This window comes from Sorex fumeus, unplaced genomic scaffold (assembly GCF_029834395.1).
Source record: "Sorex fumeus unplaced genomic scaffold, SorFum_2.1 ptg000111l, whole genome shotgun sequence".
Lineage (NCBI taxonomy): Eukaryota > Metazoa > Chordata > Mammalia > Eulipotyphla > Soricidae > Sorex > Sorex fumeus.
In genome coordinates, this window is record NW_026606168.1 from 10,162,587 (window position 1) to 10,184,158 (window position 21,572).

The window sequence follows — 21,572 nt, forward strand, 5'->3', positions numbered from 1 at the left end:
TAAAACAAAAAGTTAGATTTCAGAACCCAGGAATTGGACCTAATTAATTGTAGAGCCTCACATATCTGATTGTGAGGTTTTACCAGTACAACTTGTAAAGCCAGGCTGTTTCCCTGGAAACTTAGAAACACGTATCAAAGATGAGTTATTTATCTATATTAGTCTTGACTTTTCCTTATAGCTTTATTTACACATATTAGCGTGGGGGCGGGGCAGGGGTAGGCCACTGCCAGTGATGCTCAGGCAATATTCCTGGCTCTGTGCTCAGGAGCAACCCCAGCAGCGCACAGGTAAGCGTACACAGTGTTGGGGATCGAACCAGAGTGAACTGAACACAAAGCCAGTGCCTTACTTCCCTCCTTTATTATCTCTTCAGCCCAGCTACCGTATTTTAAATAATTTGTGCGAAGAATGTGTGGCATTTCATTAATGGTATTTCTAGCGTAATTGACAAACTGCTTTGTTTCGTAGGAAAAATATTCATCCCTAAACAGAAACCTGTGCAGACTTTCGCAGAAGAAAAAGTATCTCTTGATCCAGAATTAGAAGAAGCTTTGACAAGTGCTTCTGATACAGAATTGTGTGACCTTGCAGGTAATTCCGAAAGCAAATGGGTTTGTGAATGAGGGTGGAGGGAGCAGAATGCCAAAACATACCTATTTCCCTTAGATGCGTGCTTGCCTGGCAAAGTGCTGTGAAGCAGACACCACATGTTTTCTCTTTGTTGTTTTCCGAATGTGTTTGCCCTTGGTCTAAGGGATGGAATGTCGGGAGTGTAATTCCACAGCCCCGTCTGCCTCCAGCCCCTGGATAGTGCTGCCCCTGTCAGAATCAAAGCTCTTCCCTCCCCGCCTCCCCGCCCCCTGCTCTTTCCGTAACCATCAGCTTACTTTCGTTGTGTTTTACAGTACATTTGCTTGGGGTATTATATTCCTCGTATTAGTGAAACCATCCGATAATTGTCTTTCCCTTCCTGACTTATTTTACTTAGTAGAAACACTTCAAGTTCTACCCATGTTGGTACGAGAGACGTGGTTTTATGATTTTTTATTTTTTTAGTATCCTAATGGAATATACACCTCGGTCTCTTTCAGTAGTCCTTCACCAGTAGATGCATATGTTGGTCTCACATATTGGGAATTATTCTGCCCTAAGCAGAATTATTAGAGATATTAGAGAATTATTATTACTGATTTATTGATATAGAATTATTGCTGGAGAATTATTAGAGATTAGTGGAGATAGCTTTTTTTAATTTGTTAATGTTATTCCCATAACGTTGTTCACAATAATTGATTACATTCAATATTTTAACACCAGTCCCATCACCATTACACCTTCCCACCACCATTATTTTGAATTTCTATGCCACCACTCAAGCCTGCCCCACAGGCAGATGCTAAATAATTTATTTTGTATTGATTTGTTATGGTAAAGGTAAAAAGGTAAAGGCCCTCCCGTTGATCGTCGATTTGCTCGAGCAGGCCCAGTAACGTCTCCATTGGAGACTTTGTTGTTACTGTGTCTGGCATATCGAATACGTCACGGGGAGCTTGCCAGGCTCTGCCGTGCGGGCGAGATACTCTCGGTAGCTTGCCGGGCTCTCCGAGAGGGGCGGAGGAATCGAACTCGGGTCGGCCATGTTGGCCGCTTGTAAGGCAAATGCCCTACCCGCTGTGCTATCGCTCCAGCGATATGAATAGTATGAAATATCTGTAAGGGTTTATCTCATGTGATTCAAGAAAAGTAAAAAAAAAAAAAAAACAATGTATGAGATGTTGCAGGAGTGCATGCTCCTGGAATTCTAAAATTTTAAAATAATTGGGGTCCGGAGACATCTCTTCAGTGAATTGCTTGGTTCCGAGATTCACTTGTGAGTCTCTGGATCATGGCTGTTAATGTGCTTAGATGGCACCCGGAGGCAGTTCATGGGCATGACAGCCAGGACCCGGAAGGTTGGGGAGCTGGGAAGGGGCAGCCCAGTCCTGACCCGTTGGGGCCTGGCTTTTTTAGTCATTGGTTCTGCATAGCTGGGTTTTTCAGCGGATTTATTCTCTAGTGTGGGGGACCCAGGACGAGCCCATGAATGTCTGCCGTGAGGGTGGTGGTGATTGGGTTCTGGAGGTTTGCGGCTGCCAGGGTTCCCAGGCAGGCAGAGAGAGGACGCCTGCTCCCGTTTGAGGCGCTCCAGTGAGACCAGCCTGGCTCTAGTTCTGGAAACATCTCTGCCTCGAGCTGCTTGGTTCTGAGAGTCATTTGTGAGTCCAGAGATTGTTTTTTCAAATGTGTTTTTACATCCTTCAGATAAACGCATACAGTTATAACCAACGTTTCTCGATACACTGGTGGTGGGCACGATGTAGCGGCACCACAGGTATCAAACAATTACATTGGTACTATTGAGAATTTTGATATGTTAATTAAAAAACCGATTTTTAAAAAATAAATAATTTCTATTTTTTTTCTTAACCACCAGATGGTGCTTAGCATAGATTAACTTGAAGGTTTTGCTGGCTCCAGCTCTGTCTGAACTCAGGTATTAGGGAACCATAAATTCAGAGAGCAACGGGATTGGAGTAGAATAATCGTTACTGAGAAGAATAAACTTCTAGGTGTGGTTTTTCTTGTTTGTTTTTGTTTTTTGGATTTTGAACCACACCAGGTGATAATCAGGGCTTCTTCCCAGCTCTACATTCAGGAATCACTCCTGGTGGTGCTCTGGGGGACCATCTGGAGTGTTGGGGGTTGAACCTGGGTGACCACTTTCATGGCAGATATCCTACTTGTACTATCCAGCAACCTGTAGTTTTTAATCACTTCTTTTTTTTTTTTTGCCTATGAAGTCTGTTTTATCTCAACTTAGAGAAAAATTTCCAAGTGTCGCAGTCATTGATAGAAGGTAACTTTCTTTTTTCTTTATATTTATAGCCATTCTTGGAATGCACAACTTGATCACGAATACCCAGTTCTGTAGTATAGTGGGCAATAGTAATGGTGTCGACCAAGAACATTTTTCAAGTGAGTACCTACAGCTGTGACTTGCAAGCTTTTGTTATGTGAATTTTGTTTTCTTCTTCTCTCAACTCAGTATATGCGTTCTAAACTGGTTTCTGAGAGCTAAGATTCCATTGGGTGGAATTAACAGAAGAAACCAGCGAAGAGAGAATAGCATGAGTTTTTGTTTTGTTTCGTTGGTGTGTCAGCAAACGCAATAGAAGCAGCGCTCACCTCACTAATGAATACTTCTGGAAACAATGTAAAACAGCCAGTCCAACTTGCTGCCCATTGGCATTTCAGTGTGCTTCAAGAAATCCTGCCAGCAGTGCTAACCCAGAAACCACATTCTAAGATCAGAGCAGGAAGAAACCACAGAATCATCCACTCCCGAAATCTTGTGGAAGATGTGAGATATTAAGCAACCTAAAGCAGTGCTGTTTTCCTGTGGCGCATTCCGAGGGCGTCTCTTCAGCTCTCCTACCCCTTTTTGTTTGTCAGGAAGAAACTGGCCTTGCCTGTAGAATCTCCCCCATTCTGGATTTGGCTAATTGCAATCTCGCGGTTTCATTTTACACCTCCAGGGCTTCATCAGATGAAGTTTTTTGTTATCAAGAAGGCTTCCTGAGGTGATTAAATCATGTCAGGAAGCAGAGCAAGTCTGGTTATTGCTCTTGGGGGAGTGTGTGAGGATTATCAGTGGGTTCATATGTTGGCAACCTGATCTCTTCCTTTCAAGTTCCCCATAAACATTTCCCAGTGGTTTCAACATCCCACACTGACTCCACTCTCCTCCTTAGGGTCAAAGCTTTTTAAATACACACATTCTATGGAATGGGAAAAAGAAACTGTTTGGTTGTATAACTTTTTTTTTTGGTTATATAACTTTCCAACTGAGGAAGAATAATCACTTCATTTTTCCAGCCAGTAAGATAGTGCTTCTCCAGCCCCTGACCTCCCATCTTGAACTTTTCTGTGAGAGGGATCTTCCTTCTAGTGGAGCGCGATTAGAAAGGAAAATTTCTCTCTGACAGAACCTAAATCTGCCCCATGGCAATTTAGACCTTCTGAACCAGACTTTTGGGACCATATAGTTTTACTCTCTTCATCTCCTCCTTGATATATCTGAAAATAATAAGGACATTTTCTTCAAATATATATTCCAAGCTGTCTAGTGTCTAGATCTTTTTATTGCCTTTGAGGAAAATCCTCTTAAGTTGGTCTGGGGGTGGTGGTGTGGTGGTGGTGGTGGTAGTGGTGGTGGGGTGTGTGTGCGTGTGTGTGTCTGTGTCTGTGTCTGTGTGTGTGTGTGTGTGTGCGCGCACACGCATGTACGCATGCTCTGACTTTCTATGACATGCTTGCTCTTTTGGGTTTGTTAACAGATGTGGTCAAAGGTGAAAAGATTCTTCCAGTATTTGATGAACCACCAAATCCTACCAATGTTGAAGAGAGTTTAAAGAGAATTAAAGAAAATGACATGCGTCTTGTTGAAGTTAATTTGAATAATATTAAGGTTGGTGTGCTGATAAGCAAATAATAAAGTTGTTTTGAATAGCCATCTTTGAGTTAGTTGGCCCTAGGATGAAGACTAGGTGGTTTTGATTTCATCTATTTCTGGTCTACATTAGTTTTGTCTTTCAACAGTGTGCCAGCATAGTCTTTTGGTATTTTTCTGATTTGCTTTCTAAAAAGTTTATAGTGGTTAGAGAAATAGGGCACTTACCTTGCATGCAGCCGACCAGGATTTCATCTCCAGCACCACATATGTCCCCCAAGCCCTGCCAGGAGTGATCCCTTAGTGCCAAGCCAGGAGTAAGCCCGGAGTACAGGCTGGTGTTGCCCCCAAATCACCAAAAACAAATAAAAAGATTATCATATAAAAATACAAGGCTCCCACCCTTACCCCTGATAGCACATCCAGTAAGGTACTTGCCTTGCATGTGACCAACCAGTGTTCAATTCCTAACATCCCATATAGTTCCACAGTACCGCCAGGAGTTTCCTGAGTGCAGAGCCAGGAGTAACACCTGAGCATCACCGGGTGTGACCCCAAACCCAACAACAAAATATATACATACACACACACATACGTGTGTGTGTGTATATGTTATATTGCTCCAGGCAGAGCCTGGCAAGCTACCCGTGACGTATACGATATGCCAAACACAGTAACAACAAGTCTCACAATGGAGACGTTACTGGGCCCGCTCGAGCAAATCGATGAACAATGGAAGGACCATGACATGTGTTATATATATAATCTATATGCAGTGCCAGGAACCAGTCTCTGGTCAGCCACGTGCAAGGTAAACTACCTTACCAGCTCTGCTATCTTTCTGGCCACACCTGGTGATGCTCAGGGGACTGTGTGGTGACAGAGATAGTTGAACCCAGGCCTTCCACATGCAAAGCATCACTAGGATCACTCAGCCTGGTGAGCTATCATCTCTCTAGCCCTTTCAGTTATGAGAGAGGGGAGGAGGGAGGGAGAGGGAGAGAGAGAATGTTTAATTAGGTTTCTTGGGACTGTGGAGACAGTATAGCAGGTAGGGTACTTGCTTCTTGTAGTAAAATTCTCCCTTATTAGTATACCGTTTCGTGAGTTTTGGCAAATGCAGAGTTGTACAACCACCCCATGGTCAGATGCCAAAACATATCTGATCCTGCTCTCCTCATTCTCTGCCCACAGCTCTAGCCCGACAGCCATCGGTGGGTCCCGTCCCCCACAACCTCCACCCTGGTCATTTCACCTTCTCCAGAATGTCATTTAAATGGAATTTAGAGTATACTGTCTTTCAAGGCTGACTTCTTCCACTGAGCACAATGCATCTGAAGTATTGTGTTGTAGAACTATAGTTGGTCTAGTTATTTGTCACTTAAGAGGGCCACAGCCCCCAGAAATGCATCTTGAGGCAATCTTGTGTTTGCACAAATGTCCTCAAGAGCAAGTATACAAACCGGACTGGCGTGTTGTGGCAGGTGGTGGAGGGACTGTGGACACAGCAGGGTCACTGTCCGGTACGGGCAGCTTTTTGTTCCTTTGTAGTTTGCCCTTGTGTGAACACCGCCACCTGTTTGTCCATTCACATATTGATAAACAGGAGTTACTTCCAATTTGGAATTAATGTTAGAGCTATAATACACTTTCAGATACCGGTGTTTGTGTGGTCACATTTTCTCTGGAATGGCAAACCTGGTATTCAGGGAGCTGGTCACGTTGGTCAGGGTGCTTGTCTAGCACGTGCCCAGTTCAGGTTTGATTCCCAGCACCACGTGGTCTCCGGTTGCAGCCCTTGGAGGCCTAGTGAGCACCTCGGGCCCAGCTGACCAGGACTCATGATGGGGCTGTCGGCCTCCCAGCATCCCTTGGGAGGTCTATTTGGTTGTTTGGTTTGGGGCCGCACCCAGTGGTGCTCAGGGCTTATCCCTGGCTCTTTACTCAGAGAACAGTATAGGATACCAGGGATCGAACCTGAGTTGACCGAGTATAAGGCAAATGCCTACCCACTGTCCAACCACACACACATACACACACACACACACACACACACACACACACACACACACACACTTTAAAATTTTTTTAAATCCAACTTTCTCTTGGGAATCAGATAGAAAACATGAATTAAGAGGACATAGGCTAAATAACAGAAACTAAGTTCAGAGTTTCTTGGGTTTGGGCTATTGTATAATAGTGTCACTGTAAATTTCTCATTTTATTTTCGTATTTCCATTTTGTTTCTATTTTGGGGTTTCATTCCAACTGGAGGTGCTCTAGGGGACTGTTCCTGGCTTTGTGCTCAGGAGGGACCCCTACTGGTTCTCAGATCATTTCATGATCAGATGCTAGGCAAGCACCCCAAAAATGAGGATCAGAGTTCCCATTTCACATTTATGTGAATTGATGGGTAGAGGGAGATTCTTTATGAAAATCTAGGATTTATAAGATCTCTGCCTGTTTAGTGGTTTCGCCTTTCTGGGTAGAGGAGAGAAAAGAAAGCCTTGGGGGAAACCGAATGTTCTTAATTCATTTTTAATCTTATTATTTTAACCACATACTTATCTATAAATCAGCAGTAATGATCCAGAACTAACCAGACTGGAGAGAACTGAAATGTTGCTACTGAAGAGAGAGATTGGCTTTCTAGAACTTTTTTACATTTCTGTAATGTAATTTGCTTAAACTACAGGGTGCTGAGAGAGAATGGCCAAGAATATCATCATCTGCCTCGTAATCACACTCCTTAGAGACAGCTGTGCCCCCCTCTCTGAAGGAAGAACAAGATCCACTCAGAATAGTTCAGGCTTGACTGCTGACATTGTCAGTAATTTTATGAGAAGAGCCTCTCTTACCTTCCTCCCACCCCCGGGTTTTGAGCCATATCCATGGTGCCCAAGGTTTACTCCTGGCTCGGGCAGAGCTTGGGGAACCACAAATGATGCCATGACTTGAACCTAAGTTTGCTGCATGCAAGTCCGACACCCCACCCGTGCTACTGTGGTTTTTCAGCCCGAGCATCTTTAACCTGAACCACTGGAGAAATCAGCGATAACATTTTGGGCTAGGTCAGTGGTGCAAGCATTCTGTGAGCAGAGAAATCAGACAGACAGACAGACTCTGGGCGCCGCCATCCAGGAGCTGGCCACTGAGGGCCGGTGATTTCTGAGCACATTGCAAAGCAAGGAAGTACAAATAGACTGACTTGACGTGCTGAATTTCATGAAAACTAAAATGTAACCAACATTATTGTCTTTCAAGAATATCCCAATTCCAACCCTAAAAGATTTTGCCAAAGCTTTGGAAACCAACACACACGTGAGAGCGTTCAGCCTTGCAGCCACCCGGAGCAACGACCCCGTCGCTGCCGTAAGTAAAGCTCTTCCGAGACCCTCCCAACTGGCCCATCGCCAGGCTGTGCTGTGAAGCTGCTTAAATTTCATAAACTTAAGTTCGCTGCCTTTTGCCAGTTGATGTTTATTTCTGTATTGAGCAATAGTTTTTCTTATTGCCCTTTTTTGTCGTCATTCTCCCCACCCCCCACCCCCCCCCCCCGCCCCTGCCCCTGATACCCTTCCTATGAATTTTTTAAAACTTTTTTTTAGAGGCTAGAGCACAGCGGGTAGGGCATTTGCCTTGCACGCAGCCAACCCAAATTTGATTCCCAGCATCCCATATGGTCCCCCGAGCACCACCAGGAGTAATTCCGGAGTGCATGAACCAGAAGTAATTCCTGTGCATCGCCGGGTGTGACCCAAAAAGAAAAAAAAAATTTTTTTTTTAAGTACAGGAGTACTGCTATTCAACCACTGATTAAGCTGACTGAAGTGAGCATGAACTCCATATGAATTACTATTTTTTTTAAATCTTTCTTTTCTCCCTTCCCTTCCTTGTTGTGGTTTGCTCACATATTTGTTACACATCAACCTGCAGTGTTTGTACACAAGTTGTGGTTCTCACATATATGCCGGCTGTGGTTCATGCTCCCTGACTCTGTCCCTGATGCATCTTTTACTTACACTAAACTCCATTCTTTTGACCGGGGAGTGTGTGTGTGTGTGTGTGTGTGTGTGTGTGTGTGTGTGTGTGGTGTGGAGGGGGGGTGAGGGCACACCCCTTGTTGTGGTGCCTACACACACCTTGCAGCAGACTGCTGTAACGGAGCTGCCAGTGTTGTGGTTGGCACATGTGGGGCATTAGGAACTTGACTCATGACTGCCTGTTTCTAAGGCCAGTGCTCCAAGCCACTGCACCACTGCTCTAGACTCTCCTGTGGTATGTATTTGAGAGGGAAAGGGTATACACTCAGCTGGGTTCAAGGCTAGTCCTGTTCCTCGGCGCTCAGGAGTGACCCCTGGCAGTGCTCGAGGGACCGTATGGGGTCAGCCACATGCAAGGCAACCTGGGATACTTTAAAATTGTAAGTGGTACCTCAACACCCAAAAGGAGAGAGAACAAAAGGGGATGCCCTGCCACAGAGGCAGGATGGGATGGGGGAATGGGGGGGTGGGAGGGATACTGGGATCATTGGTGGTGGGGAATGGGCACTGGTGGAGGGATGGGTACTCAATCATTGTATAACTGAAACCCAAGCACAAAAACTTGTAAGTCCACAACTACCTCATGGTGTTTCACTAATAAAAATTTTAAAAAAAAATTGTAAGTGGAGTGTTAAAGCTCCCTGGGTTGGGCAAGAGTGATAGCACAGGTGGTAGGGCATTTGCCTTGCACACAGTTAACCCGGCTTCAATTCCCAGCATCCCATATGGTCTCCCGAGCACTGTCAGGAGTAATTCCTGAGTGCAGAGCCAGGAGTAACCTCTGTGCATTGCTGGGTGTGACCCAAAAAGAAAAATCATCATCTTCATCACCGTCACTATCCTCCCATTGTTCATCGATTTGCTCAGGCAAGCCCAGTAACATTGTGAGACTTGTTACTGTGTTTGGCATATCGAATACGTCACGGGTAGCTTGCCAGGCTTTGCCGTGCGGCGAGATACTCTCGGTACTTGCTGGGCTCTCTGAGAGTGGCGGAGGAATCGAACTCTGGAGCCGTGTGCAAGGCAAATGCCCTACTCACTGTGCGATCACTCCAGCTGCTAATAATAATAATAATAATAATAATAATAAAGCTCCCTGGGATACTTGAAAAACTGTAAATGGAGTATTACATTTTACTGCTATTCTGCCATTTTGTGATTTTGATTTTGATTTTGGGCCACACCCAGTGATGTTCAGGGCTTACTCCTGATTCTACACTCAGGAATTAGCACTGGTGGTGCTCAGGAGATCATATGGAAATCAGGGAATCGAACCCAAGCTGGCCATGTGCAAGGCAAGCGCCCCATCCACTGTACTATCTCTCCAGCCCCCAGCCACTTATTTTACTCTTAGCACGTATTATTTTCATCTTTTTTGTGTGCCAGAGATCAAACCCAGGGCACTAGCACATGAACTTCTATAATATTTTTTAAAATATGGGTCCCATTTATTAGTCTTTGTGTCAGCTTTTGTTTTCCAGTGCCAGAATCAAACTGGAGTTCACATATGCACAGCATGTGCACTGCCACTGAGCCACATCCTCACCCTTAGATTTCTGTCCTATTTATGTGCCTTTTGAGATCATCGTGATATTTGTCCTTTATTAATATGCCATGTTCCATTGGTTAGCTTTTTCTGTATTGGGCCAGTGTTGCATTCCTGAAATAAACCTCACTCGATTGTGGGCTGACCCTTTGATTTTTCTCATTCCTCCTCATCCATCCAGTCTCCAAATATTGGAATAGCACCAGGTTTCGTTCTAGGCTTTTATTCTCTTTCCATTGCATTGTCTATGTAAACCCCATACTCAGTGCCCAGCTACTGATTGACAACTTGATATCAATGTTCTAAGGGGCATCCCAAGTCTAAGTCCCAGACCAGACTCCTGACTTCATCCCATGCCTAGTCTTGCATTCCCTTTCCTGTCTCAGTAAATTCAAAGTTATTTGCTAAAACATAAAAAGATGGAATCATTCCTGGTTCCCTTTCTCCCAGCCTGACTTTCCTCAGCTCCGTCTTCCTAGAATCTGACTGCTTCCTTTTTCTCTTTTTTCAGTCTTCCCCACGCCCCCCTTTATTTAGACAGTGGTTTGTAGACTTGTTCCTGATGCATCTGTTACAGGCATTCTATGTGCCAGCTCCAGTCCCACCACCAGTGTGACCATCCCTTCGCTGCTGTCCCCATTTCCCAGTCATCTACAAAGCCTGCGCCCTTAGCAGGCACTAAACAGTTTATTTTATATTGCTTGTCACAAGTCACTGCTTGTTTCAGTAAACAAGAAATACTTGGTTATATTGCTTGTTTCAAGTAACCAAGAAATACTTAAGTAAAAGAATACTTACAAAAATTGTTATATTTCACCAGGGGGTCATTAAGTCCTTGTCTGACCACTTCTTATCATTCTACAACCACCACCCTGCTCCAGGCCACTGCTTTCTTTTTAGAAATTTGGGTTACTGTAGTAACCAAATTTTTGGTTTTGTTTTGTTTTCTTTTCTTTTTGGGTCACACCCAGCGATACTCAGGGGTTACTCCTGGCTCTACACTCAGGAGTTACTCCTGGTGGTGCTCGGGGGACCATATAGGTTGCTGGGAATCGAACCTGGGTTTGCTGCATGTAAGGCAAACACCCTACCTGCTGTACTATCACTCCACCCCCCTACTCCAGTAACTTCTTACCTGAGCTGCCTCTTCCCATCTTAATCTAGACAAATGCCAATTCCTTTCCTAAAAACATAAGTGATCTCATCCCTTTCCTCAGAACCTTCCAGCAGCAACTGATATCATCAAGAACAGAGATCAAAATCTTTTGGTGCTTCCCCGGATCTCCCTGAGCTCAGGCCTCATATCTTAGATTGCCCACTCCCGTGCTGCTCAGGGCACGAGGCACTGCTGGGATGGACCCCGGAATGCCCCAGAATGCCCACATGCAGAGCCTGTGCTCCAGTGCTCTGGGGTCTCCCTCACGCCACGTTTACCTATTTCCTCCATTCTGCTCAAGCCCTACATCTTGTCATGTATGTTGCCAGCCCAGCTGACTGGTCCCTGGGCTCCTGGGCTCCCTTTGAAGTGCTCCCCCAGTGCTCCTGCAAAAGAGAGAAAATAGAAATGTTGATGAGCGTGTTCCTTGAGGCGGATGAAGTGTACAATAAGAGTTCTTACAGGTTTTCCTTATTTCTAGGCTTTTGCAGACATGCTCAGAGTGAACAAAACTTTGAAGAGCTTAAATTTGGAGTCCAACTTTATTACAGCAACCGGCGTCTTAGCACTGATCGATGCTTTAAGAGATAATGAAACCCTGTCAGAGCTCAAGATTGACAACCAGGTGAGTGTGTGCAGCCCAGCTTCTTACAGTTCCGTGATCCCCAGTTTGTTTGTTTGTTTATTTATTTATGGTCACACCCGACAATGCACAGGGGTTACTCCTGGCTCTGCACTCAGGAATTACTCCTGGCGATGCTCGGGGGGATGATATGGGATGCTGGGAATCGAACTTGGGTCAGCTGCATGCAAGGCAAACACCCTACCCTCTGTGCTATCACTCCAGCCCCCCAGTTAATTTTGTCGTCCTAAGTGGTGTGCAGGCCTCTCCAGTGATTCTCAGCCAGCTGGGTCAAGCAGTTCTGTGCAAGAACCTGAGGAAGCCCTGGGTTCTGGGGGCCCTTAGGACACACCTAGTGATGCTCAGGGACCAAACCAGGGTCAGCCACATGAAAGGCAGCCCCTTCCCCCCTGCACACCCTCTCCGGCTTCCACCTGTATTTTTCTTACATATGTTGAAATATTGAAGAATTGAAATATTTTCAACCAGAAAACAGCAGATGCCTTGGTATCTTGGTCTTGGTATCTAATACTAATATTATTCTTTACATTAATTTACATAGAGACAGCAGTTGGGGACAGCTGCAGAATTGGAAATTGCCAAGATGCTTGAGGAGAATACAAACATCCTTAAGTTTGGATATCAGTTCACACAGCAGGGACCCCGGACCAGAGCAGCTAATGCCATAACGAAGAACAATGACTTAGGTAAGACGCACGCGGTCCCAAGTCCGATCTCTGAATTAGAGCCTTCATGATCTGAAGGAGTTTTTTTCTAAAGTGAATTTTGGTTTCCAGGCTACTTTTAGGGGGAGGGAAGCATGGAAGTGTGCTCAGGGTCAGTGCTCGGGGACTAGCCTCCTGAGCGAACTCCTTTGACTCTCACTAATGTCTGCATAGTCCAGTGTGACCGAATTGGAGTTCAGTGTAACGGAAGCTGGGATTATCGGCTTTGTGGATAAAATTAGCTTCTGTCAGAATTCCCCCCTACGTGACTGGTTTTCAGCAGCCAGCATTTAAGTGCTTCATTGAACCAAGATTTTTTTTGTCAATGACAAGTCACCCATAGAAGTTGTAAAATATTTCAACATCCCAGGAAAGGTGTTTTGTTTAGTTGAGGGGAGAGCCATCCCCAGCAGTGCTGGGGGCTGCTCCTAGCTCATCCTGTTAACCTTTCTCTCCAGCCCCTATAGGAAAGTTTTTAAAGCGATCTCTTTGTCAGATCAGCCTGTTTAGAAATCCAGTTGTATATTATAAGATGTAGAAAAATGATCATGTTTGCCCACTTCATACCCAGTGGTATGGAAATATTTGGTCTCCAGAGGACAGGTGGGCTCCTATTGAACTGCTGAGAGTACAATGCTTATTATCATTTTGTTTTGACTTGTTACTAAAGATGGACTCATGTTTGATGTTCGCCATTGGAAATTTTTTTTTCTAAGACATATTTAAGTCAGAATTAAAGCTGCGTGACTCTCACCTGGTGAGGCCATATGGTGCTAGGGATAGATCAGGGTCAGCCACGTGCAGTATGAGCACTGTAACTCCCGGACTGTCTCTCTGGCTCCAAACTTCTTGCTCTAAAAAAAATAAATTGGGGGGGCGGGCAGCACAAACCCAGTGATATTCAGGGGACCATTTGGATAAAACCTAGGTCTGCGCGTGCAAGGCAAGTGCTCTGCCTACTGTAACACTGCACTGGCCCCACTCCTTGCTTTTGAAAAAAAAAAAATTGATGTATTTTGTAGCATTCTTGATTGTAGGTGTAGTTTGCTCCTTGTTTTATATTCGTTCCCTACTTCTATTATTATTTTATTTTATTTTATTTTTGCTTTTTGGGTCACACCCAGCCGATGCTCAGTGCACTCAGGAATCATTCCTGGCAGTGCTTGGGGGACCATATGGGAATTGAACCTGGGTCGGCCACGTGCAAGGCAAACGCCCTACTGGCTGTGCTATTGCTCCAGCCCCACCTACTTCTATTTTTAAAGTCTGTGCACTTTAGAGAAGTATTGTTCAACTTCAGAAATGGGGCTGGAGCAATAGCACAGAGGATAGGGCGTTTACCTTGCACGCGGCTGACCCGGGTTCGATTCCCAGTGTCCCATACGGTCCCCTGAGCACCGCCAGGGATAATTTCTGAGCGCAGAGCCAGGAGTAGCCCCTGTGCATCGCCGGGTGTGACCCAAAAAGCAAAATAAATAAAAAAATAAACTTCAGGAATAACGGAAAAGCTTTAAGAATAGAGATTATTGGCTCTAAAAAAGGTTTCCTTTTTAGTACATTGCATTTTATTGTTACCACCTATGTTCAAAGAGCCTGAGATCCTGTATCTAAAATCGTTTGCTAAGACGATTTTAAGAATTCTCTTAAAAATTATGCCTGTCATAAGATAAGGTGAGCACAGAAAGTGATAGAATTTGGACCCAAGTGTAACTTTTTTGAATTAAAAATAGATCTAAACTTCGACGGTTGACGGTCCTCCCGTTGTTCATCGATTTGTTCTTCTGAGCTTTCCTGGGTCCTACTCACCAATTTTTTTGGTCCCAGCAGCATGCTGAGCTCTTTGGACAGATTTCTTAAGAAAAATTGTTTGATGGTAGAATACAGATTTCTGGCAGGGTAGACGGAAGGTGCGGGGGAGGAGCCTTGGGAAAGAGCCTCAGCACCCCATCGCGAACCGCCGCGGTATGGAATAAGAACAAAAAAATGAAGCTGTAGGCCACCATCTCGAAATTCACGATAAAATGCGGCTCCCAGTTTATCTTTGTGCTGCGGGAACGTGGGCACAAAAGGAGATTAAGTCCCCCGCAGTGGGAACAGTGAGAGAAGGTGCAGAATAGGGAGGAAGGCAGAGGGAAGGGAGTTAGTCTCTGAGCTAGCAGGGTGCCAGGTCCAGAGTAAACTGCTGTCCGAGGCTCCCAGAAGAGAATGATGTCATCTGAAGCAGTGACTATGGTGGGGGCAGGCGTGGGACTGAGCTGGCATGGGGGCTCGAAAATTCACTGGGAAAGAGTGTGGTTCTCTCTGAGTTTCATATACAGATCTCTTAAGATGCTTAAAGTAACATATTTGTACCATGAGAGACAGCGAGGTTACACGTCACCATTTCCACCCCCGACTGTGGTCCAGGCTACAGTGAGACCCAAAAGAGGTCACGAGAAAGACACCGAGAGTAAAACCTGCATCCTCTACTGAGTCTCTCGGTCCTGTCATTTTTCTTTCCCACTTTGCACATGGGGGCGACGTCAGCTCTCTGGTGTTCTGATTTTGATCGTGTCTCTCTCTCTCTTTCTCTCCCTCGTTTTCTTAGTCTCAGCTATGCCTTGAAATAATCTGACCTTCTTGCTGCCTCTCCAGCTAAGAGCTGTCGGAGCCCCAACAGTACGGAGGTGCTGTGGTACACCTGCACGTTTGTGTGAACTCTTGAGTTTCACTTGACTGTTTGTATGCCAACTAACCACATAATCCACCTCTACACTTTTTTTTTGCTTGCTCCACTGTCTTAGGGATCCTGTAACTTCCAAACCCTGCTATGATTCAAAATGTTCTTGAAATCGTCCTCAAAATAGAGCTCTGGTTTGTCTTTCAGACAGTTCTCTAAGGTTATGTGCATGTACTGTACATTCATAACATGTCTGTTTTCCCATGAGCTTTGTCCCCTAGGAGCATGATCGCAGAGAAAGGCTTAATTAGGGGAGTATAGAAGTGCTTATGGGAACTTGACTTTGCCACCTTCTGGGCTTCATTTCCACGCTTGCTGTCTGCGCAGCATGGGAGTGGCCCAGCCTCTGCTGGCCACTGGCCAACAGGCTTTCTGTTCCCCTGTTAATCAAAATCACCAGCCTGAAGAGTCAGTCCTTCATGACACCAGAAAAATACAACATTAATACGCCAACCGTATAACAGAAAAAGGGGAACTTAAGAGTATGGAGTTTGGGACTGGAGCGATAGTACGGCAGATAAAGTGCTTACCTTGCAGGTGGCCGACCCAGGTTCAGTCCCCAGCATCCCATATGGTTGCCTGAGTATACGGAGTAATTCCTGAGTGCAGAGCCCAGAGTAATCCCTGAGCATCATCAGATGAGGCCCAAAAACAAAGAAAAAGAATACGCACATTGCCCTTTTGTTCTTATTAACTGAAAGCTCAGCGGCTTTCCTAGCCCACAAAGTCGGCCTAGGGGCCACCTTGTTCTGGCACTGTGGGAGGCACAGATGTCACTAATCTGAAGACAAGTCAGATCTCAGTAAGGTTAACACACCATGAGCACCCTCAAAGGAGTGCTTGGACCAAGACTCACACTCTTCCTTGCTGCTGGGTCCAAAGCCTGGAAGCTCTTCGTCTCTCATGGGAGCTGCCACAGTGCCCAGGAGCCCGGCTGGCTCTCGGAGGTGCTGCTGGGGGCAGTGAGCACAGCTCAGTGGTTCCGGCCACCAGTCCCTTTCCTCTGTCAGCCCAACTCGTTCTTTGGCTCCTTTTGCAGCAAAAAATTTATGGTGTCAGATGCACCCTCGCCATAAGATGAGGGTCAGAGATCTCCTTTGTTTTTTTTTAATTTTACTCTTTTTTGGGGGGGATAGGAGTTGGGCCACACTGGTAGTGCTCAGGGCTTACTCCTGGCTGGCTCGAGGAATTATAAGGATGCCAAGGATTGAACCCCGTTCAGCCACGTGCAAGGCAAATGCCCTACCTGCTGTACTGGAGCCCGCGGGGACCTCCCTTACTTGATGTCTGTTTTCTCCAAACTCCGAAGTGATGGGTGGAAGATGAGGCAAGGAAAATTCAGAGAAAACTGCAAATCACTTTAAAAATGACGGGCCGACTGGCAGAATGTTCTCTGGCAGACTAAGGAATGCGTTGTCGTGTCTCATCAGAAGAGCATGCAGTGGTTGCTTTCAGTGCCCACTAAGCCCAGCTGCCTTAGTGTCTTCTCAGAACTTAACTCAGTATTTTATTAATCCTAGTACACGGAGAAAGAATTTTCTTCTTCACTGAGACAGATACAGAGACTTTAAGATGATCGCCAGCCATTTAGTTTAGATTTCTAAGTACAGATGAGGTGTGGACAGTTTTATTTTGAATCCCCTCAGCTCTAATCATGTAGACAACAGTGATGAAAGATGTGAATGGTCTTTGGTGGGGGGTGGGGGGAGCGGGGGTAGCATATGGGAGAAGATGATGGATAATCGCTCCTGGTGGTACTCAGACCATGTGGTGCCAGCTGCCTGGAATCCAGGAAACGGAATCCAGGCTGCTTCCTACCTGTACTGCATGTGCTTGGCCAGTTGAAGGTGCTCTGGCTGTGGATGGGTTTTTCTGGTGCGGTGGAGAGAGAGGGCCGGCGGGGGGTGGCGGCGGAATTGGCCATATATGGTGAAGAGGATTGAACTAGGTGCAAAGGTGAGCACCTTCATTCCCGTTTTGGTTTTAATAGCCACATGGACTAGAAATGGACATTTCGTCTCTGTACAAATATAACAGACTCCATGTAAACTCTGGTTGCTCACTTTTTTTTCTCTTTTTCTTACAGTTCGCAAGAGACGAGTGGAAGGTGACCACCAGTAGGCCTTCCCTGGCCAGAAGGGGAAAGACTGGAAAGCTGTTTTTAACTGCATTTATTCCTCATTTAAGTTGTTGCCAGTTTCAGGTTATAAAGATAGATGATAATTTTGTAAAGCTTTATTTCTACTTTCAGCTACAGTTTTATTTTAGCTTCATTGAATAGTCTTATGAGTCAGGTTAAAAAATACAGTTTTACGGGCTGGAGAGATAGAACAGTGGGTAAGACGCTTGCCTTGCACATGTCCTATCCAGGTTCAATCCCCAGCACCCCAGATTGGCCCCTGAGCACTGGTGGATGTGAACAAACACACACACACACACACACAAATACTCCGTTGTAAGAAGTTTCTAAAGTCATGAATGTAGAGAGTTTAATTTAAGGATTAATCTTTTTTAAAATCAAAAAGGGACTTTGGGGGACTGGAGCAATAATACAGCGGGTACAGCGTTTGCCTTGCACACGGCCGGCTCGAATTCGATTCCCACCATCCCATATGGTCCCCTGAGCATTGCCAGGAGTCATTCCCGAGTGCAAAGCCAGGAGTAACCCCTGCGCATCACCGGGTGTGACCCGAAAAGCAAAAAAAGGGGTGGGGACTTTGGGGGTCCAGCGAGATGATACAGGGTTTAGGGCATTTGTCCTGTACACAGCCAGCCTTGGTTTGAACCCAGGCACCACAGATCGTGCCACCCTTTACCACTGCCAGGGATTGATCCTTAAGCATTGCTGGGTGTGGCCCACACCCCAAAATAAAAAGGGACTTTGCCTGTAGCAGACTTGGCCCAAATACAGTGTAGACACAGTCCCATGATCTAGAACACATGAACTGGGCCTTGTAACTTAAAAGTCTTGTAAGTCACCACCCCACTGTGGAGGCCTTCAGCACCTGTTTGCATTGTGTCAGTGGCTGTGGCCAGGATCGGAGCTTATCATGCATTGAGACATTCCTCTCTAACACCCCTCACCTCTGTAACAGGGTGGCAGAGAGCCCTGTGTGGGTGGGAAAGCCATTTTCTTCCCCCACAAAGGCAGGCCGCAGTGCTCCGTCATTTGGGAGAAGAGAAAAAAACATTCGTGCAGCCCATGGAATCCTGGTGGGATTTGACCTGGGGAGCGGGCAGGCAGGGGCACCACATACAGCCGCTGAGCTCAGGGACGAAACTCTCCCTCATCCCAGCCCAACAGGAAAATGACTCTTCAGAAAGGTTAAGTCCTATGACCTGTATTCTTTGCTCAGATTTAAAAAAAAAAAAAAAAAATACCTGCACCATGCCAGATTTGAGCTATCCTCTGGCTCAGTGCTAAAGCAGACCGTGTCTGGCCAGGGGTGCGACCCTGCTCTCACTTACGGGAAGGATTTTGTCACCCTTTTTGAAATTGGAAATTTGTCTGCCAGAAAAGTTCAGCGACAGGCAGTTTCTTAGGGTGGTTTATTACAGCCCCGCCCAGCAGGCAAAGGCTTCGAAGGTCGGGGGGATGTGCTTGTATTTTAAATCAGTATCCAGTGTTTCAAAGGGGCTGGGAATCATCTCTGTACTGCCTTACAGGAAAGGCTGATTTTTCAAGTTAGCAGCAGTGTAACTACCCGCCACTTCCCACTTTTTTTTTATTTGGCCATAGCCAGTGGTGCTCAGGGCTTACTCCTGGTAGGGCTCGGGGAATCTTAAGGGATGCAGGGGAATGGACCTGGGGTGGCCATGTGCAGGGCAAGGGCCCACCCCACTTTCCATATGCCGCTCTGAGTGTGAGTCCAGGCCCTGCTAGGCCTGTCCTCAGGGCTTCTCTGCAGTGACCTATGTGGAAACCATGGCCTCCCTGCCACAAAGATGATGCTTTGTAAAACAGCAGTGGGTGGTCCCCACCTACAAGTGCTCAGACCACTTGGGGGTAATAGCTTTTTCACTCAGCTGTTTATCAGAGTATGAAGGACTTGGGTATTTTGTTTGATCTGAGCTGTAGTCAGTCACCTCACTACAGAAAATTGTCTTAAGTTCCAAGTCATCAAGCCCTGGAATGAACAGGAGGTGAATTTTTTTTACAAATTGAAAACTACAAGCCTCATCGAAAGAAACAAAGATATTGTAGAAAATAGAAATATTTGTATGTTTATGAATTGGAAGAATAAACATTGTTTAAAAAAATTGTCTTAAGAATAATGAGAGAAAACTTGTTTACTTTGATCTTTAAAAACCTGGCACCTCTTTTTGGTAGTTTTGGACATTTCTAAAATTTGATCATTGAAATAGTCTTTTTTTAAACCAAGCATTTTCTAAAACATTTTGTAATCTAATTAAACTTATCAAATAATTTTCTTTGTATTTTATAACTGTTATTTTAAAACTTTTTAATTGCCCATTTTATAAAATTTGATGTTCATATTTGCCTGGAGTTCTATTTTTTCCAGTATTTCTACCTGAAATTTTACGGATTTTGGTGCTATAAATATGTGGCTAAAGGCTAGAAATCTAAAATATACGTAAAATACATTCCCTAAGGGTGCCTGTCATTTAAAAGACCAAATGAACATTTTTTGTTAAATAAACTAGATTGTTAAAGATTTCAAGAATTTTTGTGGTCATTACATTGCAGATTTTTGTTCTTTGATAAAATAACCCACATACTTGCTTTGTGCAATAGATACTTTGGAAAAGTTACATGTAAATAGACCTTTGTAAAGTTTGTTCCATGCAAATACCTGTTTTCATTTAAGAGGGAGAAATCTGCTATAATAAATTTTTTAAAAGAGAATTGTTTTGATAAAATGTCATGTTCTGCTGCACATACGCTTAATCCTTATTGCCGCTAAAGACAGAAGAGGCCAGAGAAAAAGTACAGCGGGTAGGGTGTTTCCCTTGCACGCAGTCAACCCGGGTTCAATCCCTAGCATCCCAGATGGTCCCCCAAGCACTGCCAGGAGTGAACCCCTGAACATCACTGACATCACTGGGTGTCACCCCAAAAGAGAAAAAAAAAGAGCAGGGACATGTTGATGTCTACCTTGAATTTCTGCATGGAGTAAAAAATGACCCATTTCTTTTTCTCTGTTTCTATTTTAAAATCTACTTCATAGGACTGGAGCGATAATACAGTGGGTTGGGCGTTTGCCTTGCACGTGGCAGACACAGGTTTGATTCCCAGCATCCCATATGGTCCCCTGAGCACCTGAGTGCAAAGCCAGGAATAACCCCTGTGCATCGCCGGGTGTGACCCAAAAAGCAAACAACAACAGCAAAATCTACTTCATAGTGAACTCAGAGGCAGGGAAACGCAAATACATCATGGCAGATTTCCATGGTCATGCCCAAATCGAAGTTGAGCCAGAGAAGGAGGTGGACTTGCCCACACTAACACCTTCTTTAGCTTCCCATTAGAAACCTGGAATGTTTCCCCTACTAAGATAGAGTCGGGGCTGGGAGGCTGAGGGGCTGGAGAGCACCAGACACGAAGGAGGTCCAGGTTCCATCTGGCACCAGAGGGTCCCCCAGGCACTGAGCTGGGTGTGAGCTCTAAGAACATCCAGGTGTGGCACCAAGAAAAAAAAAGCCACAAGTCCTTTGTTCTCCATTGCTCTTCTGCAACCCTGTGCTGGCTGTTATCTCAGGTCGGTATTTGGGGGGCGCTAAAATTGCTCAGCATTGCACCTGTGTGGCCGCATGCCTGCAAGAGCCTGATTGGGGAGAAAGCCTTGGGCAGAATTCTACACTCTTAAGCCTGTTTCCAGGCCCTTTACATGGCAGCACTGCCCTCCAGGGAGCTGAGGCTTTGGAGGGAGAAGGTCTGTGCCCAGTCAGAGCCCAGTATCCAGAGCTCTGCCTGCTTCTCCTCTCTAGGGCAGTGGGGACATAGAAAAATATCACCATGACAATGACCATCACCGAAGGGCGCCACCCACAAGATAGCTGACCCACGAGGAATGAATGTGGCTTCGCCTCATTGTGGGTGCCTTTGCTTCTCTGGGTGATCTTTGAGCCTTACTCCTCATACCCCTCACTGTCTGAGCAGACGGCGCCCCCTTCTGACAGCCAAAGAATCGTACACAAGACGTGCCTTGCTGAAAGGCCACTACTGCGAAAACAAGGTGCGAAAAGCAACCTTTTTCCGTGAATAAACAGCATGGAGCCAGGGAGTTAGTTCAGAGGGTAAGGGTCCT

The 21,572-nt window shown here is 45.4% G+C and overlaps 1 protein-coding gene across 3 annotated transcripts in view; it reads left to right on the forward strand.

Annotated features, from left to right (window-relative positions):
• TMOD3 (tropomodulin 3) overlaps positions 1–19,981 on the forward strand; it is a 73,630-nt gene extending 53,649 nt beyond the window's left edge. For all 3 annotated transcript variants that reach the window (XM_056135427.1, XM_056135426.1, XM_056135428.1), the window contains exons 4-10: positions 472–594; positions 2,929–3,018; positions 4,380–4,510; positions 7,757–7,864; positions 11,719–11,862; positions 12,422–12,566; positions 17,390–19,981. In XM_056135427.1, coding sequence (XP_055991402.1) covers positions 472–594; positions 2,929–3,018; positions 4,380–4,510; positions 7,757–7,864; positions 11,719–11,862; positions 12,422–12,566; positions 17,390–17,424 — 776 coding nt within the window. In that variant the 3' untranslated portion in view covers positions 17,425–19,981. The remainder of the gene's footprint in view (positions 1–471; positions 595–2,928; positions 3,019–4,379; positions 4,511–7,756; positions 7,865–11,718; positions 11,863–12,421; positions 12,567–17,389) is intronic.
• Positions 19,982–21,572: the final 1,591 nt, after the last annotated feature.